We start from the raw sequence: 15,985 nt of genomic DNA on the forward strand, positions 1-15,985 counted from the left end.
TAAAATAAAGAAAGAAGTAAAACAGTCAATTTTTGAGTCAGTTTGGTAAAGTTTGCATTACCACTTCAGTTGGCTGGATCTAACTAATTATCACTTTTATCTCTCTGTTTCAATCATTTATCCACTACTTTCGTTCACTGTTTAGACTTCTCTCCTTTCTTGCTCTATCTTTCCAAAGTGTTGTAATGCAGATTTTTTTAGTCAAATCATAGTCAATTTTAGCTTTTCATTCCACATGCTCTTTGGAAACTCTAAAAGCCCCCCCTGGCATACAGGTACCCCTGTTTGGGCCTAAAGGATCTGAGTAGTTTTTCTACCACTGAACATAAGTAAATGAACTTTCCACCAAAAGTTGGGGAAACAGTTATCAAAGACTGGGCAAATATTCCTGAATACATTATTATCGCTTCAGTACATTATTACAGAATAATGTATTGTTATATTGGATTACTGCTGAGGCAGCAGATGGTAGGGTCAGAATTTGGCATCTGCAACATGCATCCATGGACCCAACAGTCCAGGCTGATGGTGATGTAATAGTGTGGGGAATGTTTTCATGGCACACTTTGGGCCCCCATAATACTAACCAGTTATTATTGCCAGAGCCTATATGACCATGGTAGAACAGGAGATTGGCAGTATGAATGTGCAGCTGAAAACAATTGAAGGAATGATGTGATGCAGTCATGTCAACATGGAGCAGAATCTCAAAGAAATGTATAAAAGATCTTGTAGAATCGATACCACAAACGACTGAGGCTGTTTGAGCACAAAGGGAGCAACTACCTACAGTTAATGTGGTGTTTAAAGTTGTGGTTGAATTTGTCTTGTAGACCTCTGTCTCCCTCTGCTGCTCCCCTCCTCATCAAAACCTTCAAAACACAAGAAATGGCCAGCCAACAAATTACGCATGCGCAGTAGTCGGCGCTTTAAAACAAGTCTTGAGGAGGGAACATGAAGTCACTTGCAGGTGGACTTGAATTATAGTCGAGGTAAGCTAAAAGTGCATAATTGCATGTTTGTGAAAACTAGTCTGTATTAATTATGTGTGTTACGACGCGGTCGTTTTAGCCGCTTCGCTCTGGAGGCGCATTTTGTTGGTGAAACTAGCCGGCTAGCGTTAGCCAGCTAGCTAGCTGTTATTGTTTTTCATGACTTCGCTAGAACCAAAATGGAGGAGATGGCTGCTGCCTGTGTCCTACACAGCCACTCCCGAGTCCTTGTGTGAAGCCCCACAGTGACTCGCAGCTCAGTCTTTTTCTAAGTAACCTAGTAGTTTGTCTCAGAAATAGCGCCTGTGTCTTTGAACCGAGGTGCTAATATAGCTTAGCTGAATTTCAAACCCGGTGGGCGATTTTAGGAAAAAGATGGATCAGGTCTCCCTTGCTGCTACAGTTTCCCTCGGTTTTCCAAGTATTAACATAACTGGTGCATATCTTTTATTCTCAGCTCAAAGCCAGTACGCTCCCAGATAAACAACCAACGACAATAACACGACACCAGTCTTTATTTTTCTATGTTTTGCAGGATACCAGCTGCTGATTACACATGGGAACCACATAGCTGTGGTTGAATTGCATCGCTGAGGCGTTGCAGGATGAAAAGTCTCTGTGTTCGCCATGACTCTGAGATCCACGCTGTTTCCAAAGACGGGATTCAAGCAGAACACTGACACCATCGACTCTGACAAAACGCACATTGGGGCCGCCACCGTGAGTCCTGTAAGCCTGAAGAGGGAGTCCTGCGACTTTGTTATAGATGTTCAAGACGTGCAGGGGGGCCAGATCCCGACCAAATCTAAGGTCTTAGACCAGAATTACATGACAAGCAAAGTTGCCGTCGCTGCCACAGTTGCAGAAGTAGTTCAAGGAGACACTAAAACTGTGGGGGTATTGTCCCCTGTCAGACCAATGGGGGGTGAGGGAACCCCAGTGAAAGGTAAACCCCTCTCTGTTGACAACATGGATAACCCTCAGATGGCTGTGAACAATAACCCAAAGGATGCTGGTGCTGATGACAGCGCGAAGGGGGTTGTCCCTGGAGTTCTCGGCACCGCATCCATTGAACTCTCCTCTGAGGGCAAGTGGAGGAACATTAGGAAGACCCCTGCCAATCCCCACACACAGGCCAACTGCCTCCGACAGATCTTGCTCCTGCAACTGGACCTCATCGAACAACAGCAACAACAGTTGCAGTCCAAGGACAAGGAGATAGATGAGCTCAAAGCAGATAAGGAGACAGTGTGTAAAAGTTTTTTTTTCATTTTAGCAAATATTCATCTGGTATGTAACGTTGATTTTGTAAGCATTTAAAGTTATATTTTTTTTTGTCCATGGCTTTCTCTTTTGCAGCTGCTTGCACGTATTGAGCGTATGGAGCGTCGGCTGCAGCTCACAAGGAAGGACCCGCCACGTGACAAGCGCCTTTTCCAGCCCCTGGAACCATGGACCCCAGACAAAGAGGACATGTGGGATCTGGATGTAGAGGACAGTCCACAGCCCAACCAAGCCACTCCACTCCCATTTAGTCGAGGTGGTAAAGGTCAAAAAAGGTAAAATGAACAACGGCAGGCAGTACTTGGTTCTGCTTGCGCCATGTGCTGTTAAATCAAACCACAGTAATGAAATATAATCAGAAAAGTGGGAGTTACAGTCTGTCACAGTTGTCATATCTTAGTCCTTGCCCCTATTCACCTTAATTCTTAATTATTTTCTCTCCACACACAGGAAATCTTGCTTTGGAGATGGAAAAGTCCAAAAATCGCGGGGCAAAAGTGCCAAGCTTAGCCCCCAGAAACCTGAGATTCAGCCCGGCTCCCCCAATCAAAGAGAGCTCCGCAGTAAGGAAACCCCAGAGAAGACAGTTCCTCTGAGGTCTGGGGCAGAAAGGGACATTTTGCTTCCGTGCAAAGAGGAGCCTGAGCTGAGCTGCCAGATGGAAGATCTGCCCTTCATGTCTACCACAGAGATGTATCTCTGTTGTTGGAACCAACCTCCTCTGTCCCCTCTGCGTGAGACTTCCCCTAAAAAGGAGGAAGAGGTGGCCAGTGAGTGGACTCCTCATGTAGTACATGATATGCTGATTGTTTGTAAGCCTAACCTATATCCCATCTTTAATCACTTTATCCTTCAAATGTACTGAACACACTATCCATCATTAACTTTTTCTCCCTCTGTCTTTTGCAACTGATTAGTCCCATCCTGGAGAGAAAATTACATAGAGCCCTTGGATGACGACGACTCCTTCAACTCTGCTGAGGTGAGACACACCTGAATGCTAATAATCGTACCTGTAGAGTTTGAAAAGTTATCTAACATTAGGTCGAACAGCACTCATCGAAAAAATAACGTGAATTTGTCTTCCCATCAAGCCGCTGGATGACAGTGTGTTTTTGAAACGCCACTCGAAGCTGGAGTTGGATGAGAAGAGGAGGAAAAGGTATAATTTCACCAATTTAAGTTATTTCATTTGAGATTTGAACATGTCTCTCTACTCAAAACTCAAGAGCCAGACTTAAACTGAACACTAAGTTAAAAAAAATCAGATAATAATGTATCGGCTGATATTTGTTTCACAGTAAATTTGCCTGTAAATTTATTCGGAAAATAAATCATAATGTGAATAGTAAAAAAATAGACTGATTAAACTTATAAATTTTAACATCTGAATTACAAAAACCTGTACTGCGCAGTAATAAACATTAAATGAAGTAGTTTTAGTGGGGGCAAGTTTATAATTCAAACATTAGGTACATTTTTTTTACAGTTCAAATAGCCTGTCACTAAACACAAATTCATCAAGTGTTATCTGCTGGTACCTTGTTACTGGAAGGCTTCATCAAACAATTATAGTTTTATTAACATCAAGATTTCTTTATGAAGAGAAGCCTGAAAACAAAACAAAAAAAAGAAACATTCAATTCAATGAAGAATTCCCTTTCAAAACACGTGGCACTTCTCTCTACTGTCATTTCTTGTTATCAGCCAACATAGATGTCAACTCTGGTATATCAGTGACAGGTGGACAAAGTATTTTCAAGCTCAAGTTTTTTGGCCTTTCTAATGTATAGATTTCACTCTGCCGTTGTGCATAATTCATCTTAATCACCCAGAGCATTAGAAATGATCAAATGTTTTGACTTTGCTTTTAATATTTACTATAGTGTATATTCAATATCCAGCTTTTAGGATGAAGTTTAAAGGCTTGAAATGTTTGAAAACTCATTCAATATATATATGTGTACACAAATCAGGGTCCAGATTTAGTTTATAGTTAATGACTGATTGAATTTGTGGAACAATGAAGTGCCCAGCCTTCTACATAGTCTTTATGCTAAACATAAATCAATATTTAATCCAGCAATAAGGCGAACATATGACTTACTAGCTCTTTTGTACTCTGTGGGCAGGTACTATGATTTCCCACTTGATCTTTCCTCATTACTCATCTGTGTTTTCAGATGGGACATCCAGCGAATCAGAGAGCAGCGCATGTTTCAGCGTTTACAGCAGCGCATGAACAGGAAGAAAGTCGTCCAGGAGACGGAGCCTGAGCTTTCATCCTTCTACCCTGACACTGAAGATGGTACGTCTAAAACCTGAATAAAACTGGGAGCAGTGTAATATTGCAACACTGATGTGATTTGAAATGGACTCCATAGATTTTAACTTAACTCTTTAAATGTCTTCCAGTTGAAACTATAGTGATCACTCCCTTCTTGCCTGTGGTTGCATTTGGCCGGCCGTTGCCCAAACTCGCACAACAGTAAGTCACGGCTGCTTTATGTTTTGTTGTGCTTTATGTCACATTTACTGCAAGGGTAGTTAGTTTCTTGTTTGCATATGACAGAAACAGCAACAGGTACCTGAATATATGTTGCATTTTTTCCACATTGTTTTTATTGAAAAGGGTCTTGAATTCAGTTTCCTCAAAATGAGGCCTTAGAAGATGTTAAGAAGTGTTCAATTTCATTTACAAAAGTCTTTTCTCAACTCAAACTCAAAGATATTTAATTTACTATCATATTATTAAAAAAGGCACTGATTATATCATTTGGAATTATTGTCATATTTAGCTGGGAATCACAAAAAATTGTAATATGAATAGATACTTGTAGTTCATATTGTCTCTGTACTTTGCCAATTTACACTTAAAAGGATCATAAATAAAGAAAATGTTTATTTTTCCCCCAGGAACTTTGAGCTGCCTTGGCTGGACGATCGGAGCCGATGTCGCATCGAGGTGCCCAAAAAACACACACCTCACCGGACCTGTCGGAAGTGAGACCCTCGTGGCATGAACAGTGGAGAGACGCCGCTCCACGCCCAGATTAGAGAATGCCTCATTTGACTTGTCTGTGGTGTGTGTGTGGGGGGTGGGGGAGAGACAAGTCACCAGTCACTATGTATAACTGTTGTTGCTTTCAGTCTGTGGGAGAGTACATGACTCTCCGGTCTCAACATGCCACCCCAGACCAGCTGATCTCCCGCAAAGTATTGGGAAATGAGGGGAGATAGCTGCGCCATTGGGTGTCCTTGATATTTTTGGTCTCATTTACACCTCTGAAAGGAATATTTAAGCTTAATGCTGCATGATTAGAGTCCTCCCTGTTGGCAGCCAGTGAAGATTACACATCAGTTTCTATCCTAATAAATGTACCAACAGTTATATGCATGTTTGAGATACAATTAGTCAGAGCTGTGCCATCCAAAACTGACTTTATTAAACAGAAGTGGAGTTTCTGTCAGTTTTTATGCATTGTCATCTGACAGGAAAACCGGGGACTCTAATCTTGATGTGGGGGCAAAAAAAATAAGCTTGGATGCCATTTAGACTGAAAAGTAGAGCTTGAACTGTTGATCATAACCAACACAGCTACAACATCTAGCTCTGGGTAGTCCGACCACACTCATTCTCCCTGCCTAAGTGGAAAAAAGTCAAAAACTTGACTGTATCGTGCTGTGTATTGCCTATATCGTTGTTTGCACACAACTTCAAATAAGATTTTATCAATGTTAAGTGTGATATCTGGAGTTTTGAGCCACACTCAGCATGATTTCATATTTAAAAAATTGCAGCTCTTGAACCAATCCAGCAACCAAATGATTGTTCTGTGTTGTCCAGGGTTTGCTTCATGAAAACAAAGGCACGGAAAATTAGACCAGTGGTAAAACTTGACATGAAACCAAGTGATCTGTTCCTGGTTTTGTTTCTTTATTTGTTTGTTTTTTTCCTTCTTCTTTTATGTGAGTTGCATGGACTTTAGCTGTGTCAAAAAAAAGATGGTAGCATGGCTTAACCCCAGAATGGAGAATAATTAATCTCTGCTCATTGGGCGACAAAAACTACAAAATATTGTTCTTGAAAGCATGATCCTTTTGGCTGCTCTGTTCAGTTAAGAGTTGCTGCGTTCAGCCTGAACAGCCTAATCATAAGGCGATCTGATAACAAACTAGTTTTGATCTTGTGTTTCCAATCTTTACAATACGCTTACATCCAGTTAATATTAAGCAAGTTATGTGTATGCATTGGTCTCCTCGAGGATGCCGTTAGCTGACATTCACAGGAACCATTTTAGATGCTAAATAAGCTTTCTAGCTGTAGTTATAGCGATGTTCACCAGTATGCTCTTTAACATGCTGCCAGTTAACCTCTCCCTCTCTGACTTAATCTCAGTCACAATCGCAGTGTTTGATTTGCTGCCCATGTTTTTCTCCTCGCTGCGTTTGCTCAACCTGTTTTACATATGATGCAATGGCTTTCCGCAGCTCCAATATTTCGACTGCCAGGCGTATGTGTAGGCAGACTTTGGAATTACAAAGTTGATCTTTTCTTTTTTTGTTCTGTACATAGCTTCCTGAAACAAATGTACATAAAACATGGCTGTTATTTTTTTATTATTTAATGTTGGAAGTGTTGAGTACATTCAATATTGTTCTATGATTGTATGTTGACAAATTGACAGTTTTGAAAGTTAAATTTTTTTGGAATAAAATTAACTTGTCTATGATATGTGGGATTGATCGTCTTTAAGTTTTTGGGTTGATAAAATGGAAATTTGTTTGAGGCCAATATTGATATTTAATCATACTTGTGTGAGATTTGAGATTCTTGAAACTTGAGTATGACAATTTCATGCTGCTTTTTACCTCACCTCCAATACAATTCAGTTACTACATAAAACTTTACAGCATTAGTTAATAGTTACTTTACAAATTAAGATTTAACACACAAAGAGCTTATAAAAATGTTTTTCCTCCAAATTAAACTACCCATAAGTATTGACAGAGCTAAAATAATTAGTTGATTGATTAGTCAGATGATAGAAAATTAATTAGCAACTATTTTGATAATCGTTCAAGTCATTCTCATGCAAAAATGCCACAGATTTTATGATTCCAGCTTCTCAAATATGATTTTAGGTGTTAATCAATTTATATATATATAAAATTTCTCCACTGAAACAGATTTTATTTCATTAAAACTGTGGCTTACCATATTATCATTATTTCTTAATACAGCAGCCTCCACTCAGAGGTGCACAGAGAGCAACAGTTATTGTCAACTACATTGATAAACACTTAAATCTGCCCACAACTATATTTCAATGAGTTATAAACCAATCATTAAATGTTTATTAACTGCTTACAAATGTTTGCAGGACTAATTATAATTTAATGTTTGGACAAATAGGCTGCCAAACACCCATTTCCTTTGTATCTAATATCTAGTTTTTTTTTGTTTAGTTAATGTGATTTCATGTATCTCCCCTTATCTCCTCTTGCATCATGTTCTAATCTTCATGCTTTGAGAATTAAAAATATTATTAAAAAAAATTTGTTTTAAAAAAGATAAAAAGAAAAAGATAAAAAGGTCCTCCAGAGCCACAGAAAACATTAAACGATTGATGATTAAACTGAACTTCACATGTAACATTTCTTTAATAAAACAACCAGTTAGATCTGGAAAAAATGTTTATTGAATAAAGAAAAAGCAAAAAAAAAAAAATGGACACTTTTTCAAAAATAAACACCACCGACTCCTTATTAACAATTTGGTGAAAATCCTGCTGATCTCAAAAACACCACTGTGAGTTACCCGGGAGTGCTTTTCCACTGGTGAAGAGTCAGCTCAACGCACTTTCATTCTTTATCCTTTATATATTTTTGTAAAAGGAACCATCCTATTAGTGAATTTAGACAGAAAAGATATGGAGATAATACACTTTTTGTACACCATCTTCAAATAGACCCTGGCATCTGTCAACTGCCACAAATAAATGAAACCAAAAGGGATAATAAAACTGTGTAATTTAAATGATGATGATAATAATAATAATAATACAAAGAACACCAAACCAGCCTGATGTACAAAAAGTGCTGAATTTGTATATGTCACCCATAGAAAATATCCACCTCTAATATTACCAACCTCTGTTTGGGTTTTAAACATTTTGTAATTAGTGTTAATTTAAATTGTGAAAACATCATGCCTTGAGGAGTTAGTATTTACACACACTGTGAAATAAATTTTTACTCTCAGAGAATTTGCATCATTTACCAAAGTCCTAAATGAGACATGAGTTTTCTAGACCTATGTAGAATAATGACCCTTGCAGGGTTTTTTTTGGTTTTTTTTTGGATAAAACACATGATACACGCATAAAATGAAAACACCTCAAACAGAAGGCCATACACCCTTATAACACAGGCTCAAACAGCCAGCGTTGTGCCAGTTGCACCTTCGATAGAATCTAAACACAGAGATTCGAGTATGGTTGTGTCTGTATTAATAAACCAGGTCCGTCAGTTACTGTGTGTTCAATCTCTCCGGAGATTGTTCAGCCGCTCCTCCAGATCAGCGTCAGCGTCAGCCAGGGCGGCCTGGGGCTCAGCTTTCTTTCCCGCAGCCACTGACAGGTTTCCCCCAGGGGTCGGGAGATCTGATGTGAACACAAAATGGGATTTTAGTGGTTTGCAGATTGTTTTTTCAATTAATCAGTAATTTGTTTTGTCTATAATATATCTGAAAAAAGTGAATCTCCCACAGCCCACGGTGATGCCTTCAATTGTCTTGTCTTGTCTGACCAATAGTCCAACAAACGAAAAGCATCAAATCTTCATATTTGAGATGCTGGAACCAGCAAATCTTTGGCATTTTTGCTTAAAAAATAGCCATCAATTATCAAAACAGTTTATTAAACAGTTTGATTAATTTTCTCAATCATTGAATTAAATACTCATTGCAGTTCTAGTTCTAATAGCCAATTCCACTTTGGATCCGGTTCCCACCCGGGTGACACAAAGAAATGTTTAAAACATGCAGGTGACGTAGGCAGCTTCTCATTTAGCTAATGCTAAAAATGACTCAGTGCTGGTGGATTATATCAGCTACAGATAGTTCCTGTTAATGATGTAACAGCTCCACTGAAACTTGAGTCCGTTGGTTAATGTGTTCTCTCCAGGCTGCAGACTGGAGTCTCCTAAAGACTGTGTATGAGTGAAAAGACACATAGCTCTGTAACATCTTCACTTAGTTATTCATAACTTTAGTTACTTGCAAATGGTGAAAGCTAAACCTGATGAGCTTTGAAAGATTTCGGAGTTGATAAGTGTCTTTGATGCTGGATCCGGAGTGGATAAAATATTACTGAACCCTACACATGTACAACTTTCATAATTGTGACTGAAGCGTTGGATTTTCCCTTACTTGACAATTCATCGGACAGATTCAGACCCAGCTCGTCCAACACTTGGGAAACAATGGCGTCACTGCACATGAGACACAATCACAAATGTATCAGAGTGAGTAAAAAACATATTATTATTAACATATTATATATATTATATTGTTGGGTTTGTTATATCAGATTGTGGAGGGTGAATCAAGAAGTCAGAAAATCAAAGCCTTAACCAGCCAGTTTATTTTACTGTTGAGAGTTCTCTTGGAAAAATCCCCTGTATTTCCTAAAAAAACAACAACTATTATTCAAGGAAAGGAAGTCATTTGAAGTTGTTGGGGAAGGGGTGGGGAGGGCGTTGCTCTAATGTTCTCCAACTCAGTTCAATGGTGATGTTTGACGAAAATAAGGAAAAATATGGATATTATACTGTATATCGATGTAAGATCTCTTTAAAGCCAGATAAAATTACTCCTGAATAAAAGACCTCAGTTACTCACTCACTAATCTGATAAAAACCTTTTCAGAATAGTTTTCAGTGGTGGCATTTAAGAAGAAAACCAAGAACTGGCTGAACTGAGAATTGGTACACTGAGACCTTATAACTAAGATTTCACAGTTATATGAATTTAGAGAGAAAAGAAGAAGGTACAAGATACAAGGGGTTAAGATTTTCCAAAGTAAAGTCCACCTGTTTTTCTTTTTATTTGCTTATTAATTCATCTATCTCATGTATAATGTATCATATGTCTTTTCTTTTAAGGGATGTAAGGGTGGGCAGCATAGACAGACATGGATATCATAATTTTGAAAACTGTTGTCGTTAACAAATGTGGAACTAAAGGTTTAAACCAAAATGAAAACAACCGTTTTTTTGAACGTCTCAGTCCCTTACCTCTCCTCCTCATCATCCTCATCACCCATGGCATCGTCAATGGCGTCATTCATCATCTCTTCCTTCATGTCCATGATCTCGCTCTGTCGTTCAAACTCCATCATGATCTTCTGAATCTGAGGCAGTTTCAGCTGCGAAAATGGAACGAATATACGATCATGAACACAGGAAGCTCATTGTGTTATTTCCATGGAATAGAATACTTTAGGGATTTTTTGACAGACCTGTCTGTTCATGGTGGCCATGGCTTTGGTGACGCCTTTCATAGCCTGTGCCATGCTGTTGTTGGACTTGAGTGTCTGTATCTTTAGACTGACAGCCTGGATGTTTGCTTTCATCATGATGAACTTCTTTACATAACGCCTTGTACGAACCAAATCCTTGGCCATGATCTTGACGGCATCCTGCAAAGATTGAAATAACACACATTAACACACGGTTAGAACCCACTCTTTACAAATTATTCTGTCCTCATAAAACATAAGTTCTTTTCCTTATTCTCACCATTTGTCCCTGTTTGGCCATTTTCTTTATGTCAGCGATGATCTTCTTCTCCTGTTGCTCCAGTTTCATTCGCTCTCGGTCCAGTTCTCTCATGGCTCGGTTGAGCGCCCTCTGGTTCTGCCTCAGCATTTCCTCTGGGGTCTTTTTCCTCCCAAAAAGGAACTCCATCTGGTTGAAAAGCAAAATGTCAACACAGTCAAACTAAACAGGTTCCGTCAGAAATGAAATCTGGAAGAGAAAAATTACATTGGGGCTGAAATGATTTGTCAATTTGATTAGTTGATTGACAGTAAATTAGCAACAAATGCAAATTAATTTATCAAGAATGTCAAACATGCGTTGGTTCTACTTGAAATGTGAGGATTTGCTGCTTTTCATCGGTTTATATCATCACTAATTGAATATACTTGAGTTTTGGACTGTTGGTCAGACAAAACAAGCAAAAAAGACATCATCTAGGGCTCTGGGAATTGGTCATTACCAATTAATTTGTACAATTTTTGTTATCAATTAATCACTCTGCTTACCAAATGTAAAAAAAAAAGTCCTAAGTCCAAAGTGATATATTCATATTCCTTGTTTTGTCTGACGAACAGTTCAAAAACCAAAGATATTCTTTTTAATATTGTATATAGCTGAAGTGTGGTGATTCGTTTATGAATCAATTAGCTGATCAACAAAAAAAAATTAAATTTTAGTCATTTTTTGAACCAAAAAATTTCAAATATTTGCTCTCCTTGCTTCTCAAATGTTTTTGGTGTTTCTCTTTATCATATATGACAGTTAACTGAAAATCTTTGGATATGAATTTTTGGTCAGACAACTAATCAATTAAACCAGGACATTTGAGGACATCATCTCTGTCTGTGGGAAATTACAAGCATCATTTTTCACTGTTCTAAGGATTTTGTACAGCAATAAGGAAGACAAGTTTTTCTTTTTGGCTTGAAAAACAACTAAAACGATTAATCATCTATCAAAATACTTGAGAATTATTTTGATATTCGATTAATCATTTCAGATCTAGTTGTGTAGTTGTGAAAATGTGGAGGAGTAATCTTAATGTGAACTTTTATGTCCAAAGGAATAATGAAACCAACAGTGAAAAACGAAGTTAGTTTCTAACAGTTTCAGCTCTGTTATACCTGTCTATACCTTATTTCCTGGACTATATTACTCAGCAGTTATTTATGTGACTTGAGGCCTTAATTCTCCTTCCAGCCGTGTTTTGTCTTGACTGCCTTGCTCTTTAAATCTGTTTCCACCTCTTCCACATTAACTTAACCCAGCGGTCACAAAGACACCCCCTACAGCGTGTTACTCTCACCGTGAACCAGGAGACTTTAATCCAGAAAGTAAAAGGTGTTTCAGGGCGTATTCTCCGAATCCAATCCGACACAAATTTAAACGATTATTTGTTTTCTTTCCTTCTCTTCCGTGTTGCGATAGTTTCACATCCGGGAAATGACGTCAACGCGTACGCACAAATAGACGTTCTATTTTGTTTCCGTTGTGTCATACGCATAAAGTTCACGCCGAAGAGAGGAAGCGGAAACTTTCTAAATAAAATCTAAGATTAAACTAAAGATAAAGTATGTGGCATTTAAACTTGTACACAAATATCATACTGTAAAACACTTTCTTAAAAGACTTCAGAAAGATTTGAAGGTATAGTGTTCCTTTTTCTTTTTTCATCTATTTTCTATTTTTACTTTTACTGTATAAAAAGATTGCAGCATGATATTTATATTTATATTATAGATAGATAAATACTTTATTTGTCCCCTAGGGGAAAGCTCACTAGTAATAATGATATTAATAATCTATCTATCTATCTATCTATCTATCTATCTATCTATCTATCTATCTATCTATCTATCTATCTATCTATCTATCTATCTAGTGTAGAAACAACAGGGAAGTGTATATGAATAAATAAATACATTTTATATTAACTATATTACCTATATCGATCCTCTCACTATTTTAGAAGCTTATAATTTTGTTTTTATGTACTACATAATGCTCATTGATTGCTGGGCTTTTATTTTGTAAGTGGGAGTGTTTGATATCTGGTGACTGCCGACGTCTTGACGCGGTTGGACTGCACATGTTCGTATTTCACAGCAGGGGTACAAACATACTACTAGACAGTAGGTGTTGATGGTTGAACAAAGATTCACTTAACTCATCATGAGAGATGCTCAGTGAAATCTGCGGACGCTTTATCTGTGGATTAATGGACCTTTCAGGCAGTTGAACCTCACTCTCTGGGACAGCTACCCCTCTTAGTGTCTCTGGAACTATTTCTAGCCATTTCAATATGTGGGTATTCTCATCAGCAGCACATCAGCACAAACTGCTGCTTCTTTGGGGTAGGAGATTGCACCAGCCAGTGTCAGCCTCAAGAGTGGGCTCTCAGTTTGCCTCTTACCATATCACATCTACTCTCCTGTGCCCAGAGGACAGTAGCATCAAGCCTGTGGTGAAGAAACGACACAGACACAAGCCAGTTGCATCTGATGGATGGCGGGATCATGAGAGGTCAGTCCAGAGTAAAGTGTGGAAGACTGAGATCCCTGTGTTGCAGACTCAAAAGCAAAGGAAGGGAGACGTCCACAGAGTATCATCAGAACTCAGGAAACTGTGTCTGGAGGATTCCCCTGCGGGGAGGGAGAGGCCGGGGATACAGAAGTTGACATTGGATTACAAAGCAGAGAGCCACGAGATTGTTTTTGGCATCGCTCCCTGTCTCTTGGCTCTGACTCAGGGCAGAAGGAAGGCCCAAAAACTGTTTGTAAAAGATGGTGAGGTCTCTCACAGGGCCTCTGTGTTGAAGGTGTGTGAGGAGGCTTGTCGACGGGGAGTACAAGTCCAGCGGGTCAGCAAGAAGGATCTGGACACAATGTCTTCAGGGCGAGTACATCAAGGAGTATGTCTGCAAGCCAGTTCTCTGAGTTATATCACTGAAGACAGACACCTTACACCCAGCAGTAAAGACCCCCCTCTCTGGCTTGTCCTGGAAGGAATTCAGGACCCGATGAATCTCGGTGCCATCCTGCGCTCTGCTTATTTCCTCGGTGTGGACAGAGTGGCCAGCAGTCTTTGCGACAGCTGTCCATTGACTCCAGTGGTCAGCAAGGCCAGCTCAGGCGCCATGGAGGTGCTTGGAGTGTATGGATATGAAAACCTTGAAGATATGTTGAAGTTGAAGGTGGCACAGGGCTGGCAGGTGGTCGGCACAGTTGGATCTGAAGCAGAGTCTCGGATTCCTGTCACTCAGTGCTCGGCCTTTAAGATGACTAAACCCACGTTGTTGCTGATGGGAAGTGAGGGGGAAGGGTTGTCCCAGGAGCTGCTCTCTCTCTGCCAAACCCTGCTCACCATCCCAGCCGGCAGAGATTTGTTTCCCGGCATAGAGTCTCTGAATGTCTCTGTAGCTACCGGCATCCTGCTGCACTCTTTGCTGTCCTCTAGGAGGTCAACCAGATGACCCCACGCTCAGTACTGTGCAGAAGTTTTAGGTGCTAAAAGTTAAAGATAAAAAGTAAAGTGAGGCTGCATTGAAAGATGATTTATCAATTAGCTTCATACAAAGTGCTGTAAATAATACTAATCAGTATTTGCTGTTACCCCAAGTAACCAAATATAAGTCTGACAATATTCTATATTTTTCTTATTGTCAACAAATCTTGTGAAAAGACACGACAACAATGAATCGATCCTATTAATAAATTTTGTGTGTATTTCCTGAGCAATAGAGCTCCATTGTTGTCCAGACACTACCTATTAGAACACAATGAGCCACACTGTTGCACTGGGTGACATGTTCCTTCATCACCATGAACGTACAAACTGTAGTTTATTTTGAGTCACTCCCACATACACAGTCATGTTGCCTGAAATACTCCAAAGAGCAGCAAGTATGTATTAATCCACAGCTGCAAAAAGTTCCCAACAAATGCAAGATTTTCTGCTGTTAGATTGAAGTTTGTTAAAAACTACAGTGCCCGGTTATTTTAGGGAATTACTGAGACTTAAAAAAAATAAACCTATGTATTTGTGGCCTGTTTTTGAAGGTTTACATCTTAAAAGTGCCACAAACAGGGCCCAAAAGTCAGGATTTATTAAGAGACTGACTACACATTTAATCTTCTAATGGGATTTGTTGACAATGATAAAGATGTAGAATACCACCAGCTCTATCCTTTAAAATGCTGCTCTCTAGCTCTCTTAAAACGGACACAAGATTTAACAACCGTCTGTCCTGTCAGAATTGTAAAAGAGAAATTGTTTCTCACTGGGCCTTTTGTTTTGAATAAAATAGTACTTCATATTTATTCTTGTACATATTTATCATGTGTTTGTCTTGTTCTGTGTTTTAGTGTTTGTCACCACACACATTCTGTGGACACATGCTGTCAGGGTGTAGCTACCACTGTTGTTGTCCCATTATTGTTTCTGAGCTAGAGTTTACTCATGGTGGCTGATTTTGATATGTTTAGAGTCTATATTTTTAGGTTTTATGGTTCTAGGCAGGAAAATACAATAAATAAACAGTGAGTTTGTATTTCTCCACAAGAATTATATTCTTTGGCATTGTTTGAAACACCATAGTCCATCATGTAGGCTCCTTGACTATAGTTACCTCTTGGGTAAATACTGAAGGGGTTCCGCTGCATCTTGTATATAGGGTTAGGGTCAGATGCTGTGTGTGCTTTTGTTATGTCCAGTTATGTTCTTTGTATATGTTTGTTTTTCTTGTTTAGGTGTCTCTTGCAAAATAGACGTTTATCTCAGTGAAAAACCTGATTAAATAAAAATGATATACATAAAGCATACATGTAAAATTTTCTGAAAGTGAAATTATGTTAAGAAGCCATTATTAAACAAAATGGCAAAAACAA

At 38.9% G+C, this 15,985-nt stretch overlaps 3 protein-coding genes across 4 annotated transcripts; 2 read left to right on the forward strand and 1 right to left on the reverse strand.

Annotated features, from left to right (window-relative positions):
- The first annotated feature begins 864 nt into the window (after positions 1-864).
- Positions 865-7,009, forward strand: msl1b (MSL complex subunit 1b). Of its 2 annotated transcripts, none has more exons than XM_056366096.1 (9): positions 865-992; positions 1,528-2,240; positions 2,352-2,551; positions 2,727-3,088; positions 3,194-3,258; positions 3,371-3,438; positions 4,460-4,584; positions 4,692-4,764; positions 5,193-7,009. In XM_056366096.1, exons 2-9 carry the CDS (start codon positions 1,620-1,622, stop codon positions 5,281-5,283), a joined length of 1,605 nt encoding a protein of 534 aa, XP_056222071.1. In that variant the 5' UTR covers positions 865-992; positions 1,528-1,619; the 3' UTR covers positions 5,284-7,009. The 2 variants fall into 2 exon arrangements, with proteins under 2 accessions (XP_056222071.1, XP_056222072.1); XM_056366097.1 differs by having other exon boundaries at positions 2,727-3,046.
- A 946-nt stretch (positions 7,010-7,955) lies between these two features.
- Positions 7,956-12,547, reverse strand: chmp2a (charged multivesicular body protein 2A). Its single transcript, XM_056366098.1, has 6 exons — positions 12,406-12,547; positions 11,079-11,246; positions 10,799-10,978; positions 10,575-10,705; positions 9,709-9,770; positions 7,956-8,941 (listed from the first exon to the last, which is right to left on the reverse strand). Exons 2-6 carry the CDS (start codon positions 11,244-11,246, stop codon positions 8,820-8,822), a joined length of 663 nt encoding a protein of 220 aa, XP_056222073.1. The 5' UTR covers positions 12,406-12,547; the 3' UTR covers positions 7,956-8,819.
- A 604-nt stretch (positions 12,548-13,151) lies between these two features.
- On the forward strand, positions 13,152-15,426 carry mrm1 (mitochondrial rRNA methyltransferase 1 homolog (S. cerevisiae)). The gene has a single exon (XM_056365352.1). It carries the CDS (start codon positions 13,402-13,404, stop codon positions 14,569-14,571), a length of 1,170 nt encoding a protein of 389 aa, XP_056221327.1. The 5' UTR covers positions 13,152-13,401; the 3' UTR covers positions 14,572-15,426.
- The last annotated feature ends 559 nt before the right edge of the window (positions 15,427-15,985 follow it).

Source organism: Seriola aureovittata, chromosome 21, assembly GCF_021018895.1.
Source record: "Seriola aureovittata isolate HTS-2021-v1 ecotype China chromosome 21, ASM2101889v1, whole genome shotgun sequence".
Classification (NCBI taxonomy): domain Eukaryota; kingdom Metazoa; phylum Chordata; class Actinopteri; order Carangiformes; family Carangidae; genus Seriola; species Seriola aureovittata.

What these genes read in the sequence shown, in the direction of transcription:
- msl1b (XM_056366096.1), top strand. Translation starts at nt 1,620, where the DNA reads ATGACTCTGAGATCCACGCTGTTTCCAAAGACGGGATTCAAGCAGAAC. An exon ending in GATGAGAAGAGGAGGAAAAG is followed by an intron (nt 3,439 to 4,459) that starts GTATAATTTCAC and finishes CTGTGTTTTCAG; the next exon opens with ATGGGACATCCAGCGAATCA. An exon ending in TTGCCCAAACTCGCACAACA is followed by an intron (nt 4,765 to 5,192) that starts GTAAGTCACGGC and finishes TTTTTCCCCCAG; the next exon opens with GAACTTTGAGCTGCCTTGGC.
- chmp2a (XM_056366098.1), bottom strand. Translation starts at nt 11,246, where the DNA reads ATGGAGTTCCTTTTTGGGAGGAAAAAGACCCCAGAGGAAATGCTGAGG. An exon ending in TGGCCAAACAGGGACAAATG is followed by an intron (nt 10,979 to 11,078) that starts GTGAGAATAAGG and finishes CAATCTTTGCAG; the next exon opens with GATGCCGTCAAGATCATGGC. An exon ending in TGGCCACCATGAACAGACAG is followed by an intron (nt 10,706 to 10,798) that starts GTCTGTCAAAAA and finishes CCATTTTCGCAG; the next exon opens with CTGAAACTGCCTCAGATTCA.
- mrm1 (XM_056365352.1), top strand. Translation starts at nt 13,402, where the DNA reads ATGTGGGTATTCTCATCAGCAGCACATCAGCACAAACTGCTGCTTCTT.